Raw genomic sequence first — 2,159 nt, 5'->3', positions numbered from 1 at the left:
AGGTGGGGCAGGATCAAGCTAGAGACATCATGGATAGGTAGATGAGAAAGTAGAAGTGAGACCCTTGGTTTTAGGAGTTGAATTGAATTCAAACTCAATTTGTATTTTGGTATTGTAAACCTAGAATTGAAGCATGTTCTATTAGTTTGGATGAATGTATAACTCTAGAACTACTTTGTATGGATTATGCATGTTGAATAAGTTTTTGCATATTGTTGGTCAGATATTTGATAGAGTTGGAGTTGAAATTTTTGAGGAAAAACCAGTTTTATATCTGGTACAGAGCATCTCGCTCGATCGGTAGAAGTTCACCGAGCGAGCGAGCAACCCTGTACCAAAACAGAGAGAGGGACATTTTTGTTTCCGCCCAATCGGTAAGATTTTACCGATCGAGCGGGCGTCCTGATTTCTGGGCAGTGACTTCGGAATCCTTGGCCGCTCGATCGGTAAGAATTTACAGATCGAGCGGGCACTATTAATTTTTTTAAAAAAAAATATTTTGATGTCTTAATCCTTATTGTTTAATTGTGTTGATCAATTGCTTTATTCTAAGATTATGATTAGAATCGAGGCCTCACATTAAGTGGTATCAGAGCAATAAGATATTGGACCGAATTTAGAAGAGAGCGGGGTAGATTGAGTCTGCTTGTATTGGCTTCTCGCATGTGTTTGAGTTATTTAATTGATTTATTAAATACAATGCGAGCATGCTTTATTGATTGAGAATTATTTGAATTACATGATTATGTGATTTAATTTATAAACCATGAATTGATTGAGATATGAACTATAATCATTCATTGGATCCAAGTTCCATCTTTTGAATTGTGTTAGAAGATCAGAGGTTGTGGGACACTGGAACTTTGAGATTGAGATATCTGTGTCCTAATCACTTTTTTTTTAGATGGGTACTCGAAAAAGATTGAACTTGAATACTCCACCAATTTTTGCTACGACTGAAAATCCACCTGTAGTGACTCCTTAGAATGACCAGGGCGATACGGTTGAGAATCAGATGGATGCCACGGCTACCCCTATGGAAACCTTACTGAAGAGGTTTCAGTCTTTCCGACCACCGATCTTGAAAGGTACGGAGAATCCCATGGATTGCGAGGGTTGGTTGGATGATATAGATCAGCTTTTTGATTCTCTCAACTATTCCGATGACCGGCGAATTAGATTGGTTATTCATCAGCTGCATGGAGTGGCTAAGAAATGGTGTACCTCGACTAAGAAAGCCATGGAGAATAGAGGTATGCTTATCATATGGATTCTATTCAAGACTGAGTTTTATAAACGATTCTTCCCAGTTTCATACCGTAAGGATAAGAATGCCGAGTTCGCAAATTTGAAGCAAGGAAATTTAAGTATCGAAGATTATGTTACCAAATTTGACAGTCTATTGAGGTTTGCTCCACACATTTCTGACAATGAGGAAGCGAAAGCTGACCACTTTATTAACGGTCTGAACCCTGATATCTTTGTTCTAGTGAATACCGGAAGACCGAATAACTTTTCTGATGCAATGGATCATGCCAAGGGTGCGGAAGCTGGACTGATAAGGCAGAGAGGGAATCAGTTTGCCCCTCAGCAACAACAGAGGCAGTTTCAGGCCCAACCGTCCCAATACCAGAATCAACCACCGAGGATTGAAGGTGGTAGCAATGGAAGTAATAAGAAGAATTACTTTCGTCCCAAAGGAAAATAGTTTAAGAACTCGGGAAGCAGTTCTTCAAGTTCTGGTGGCTCGAAACAGAACAGTTACAGTCAAGGTTTAGGTTCCTCTGGTACTTCTTGTAGCAAGTGTGGAGGTCGTCACTCAAGTGACCAGTGTAGGGGAATATTTGGGAATTGTTATATTTGTCAGCAGACGGGGCATTATGCTAGACTTTGTCCTCAGCGGGGCTCTGAGCAAGCACAGAGTGGAAATGCTTCTCGACAGTCATCTCAGCCTCAGAGGCAATTGAATGCAGTTCACTCTTTTCAACCTCAACAACAGAATTGTCAAGGAGGCAACCAGAATTTGAACCAACCTCCTAGACAGCAGGAAAGAGTGTATGCTCTGAATGAGGATCAGGCTCAGGCTGTACCTGATGATTTGATTGCAGGTAATTGTATGATCTTTGATTATCCTGCTAATATTTTGATAGATACAGGTG

At 40.3% G+C, this 2,159-nt stretch overlaps 1 protein-coding gene across 1 annotated transcript; it reads left to right on the top strand.

The window, feature by feature from the left end:
• Window positions 1–1,102: 1,102 nt before the first annotated feature.
• On the top strand, window positions 1,103–1,708 carry LOC140860624 (uncharacterized). The gene has a single exon (XM_073263628.1). It carries the CDS (start codon window positions 1,103–1,105, stop codon window positions 1,706–1,708), a length of 606 nt encoding a protein of 201 aa, XP_073119729.1.
• Window positions 1,709–2,159: the final 451 nt, after the last annotated feature.

The sequence above is a fragment of the Henckelia pumila genome, chromosome 1, assembly GCF_033568475.1.
Source record: "Henckelia pumila isolate YLH828 chromosome 1, ASM3356847v2, whole genome shotgun sequence".
Classification (NCBI taxonomy): domain Eukaryota; kingdom Viridiplantae; phylum Streptophyta; class Magnoliopsida; order Lamiales; family Gesneriaceae; genus Henckelia; species Henckelia pumila.
This window is presented reverse-complemented; position numbering and strand designations above follow the sequence as displayed.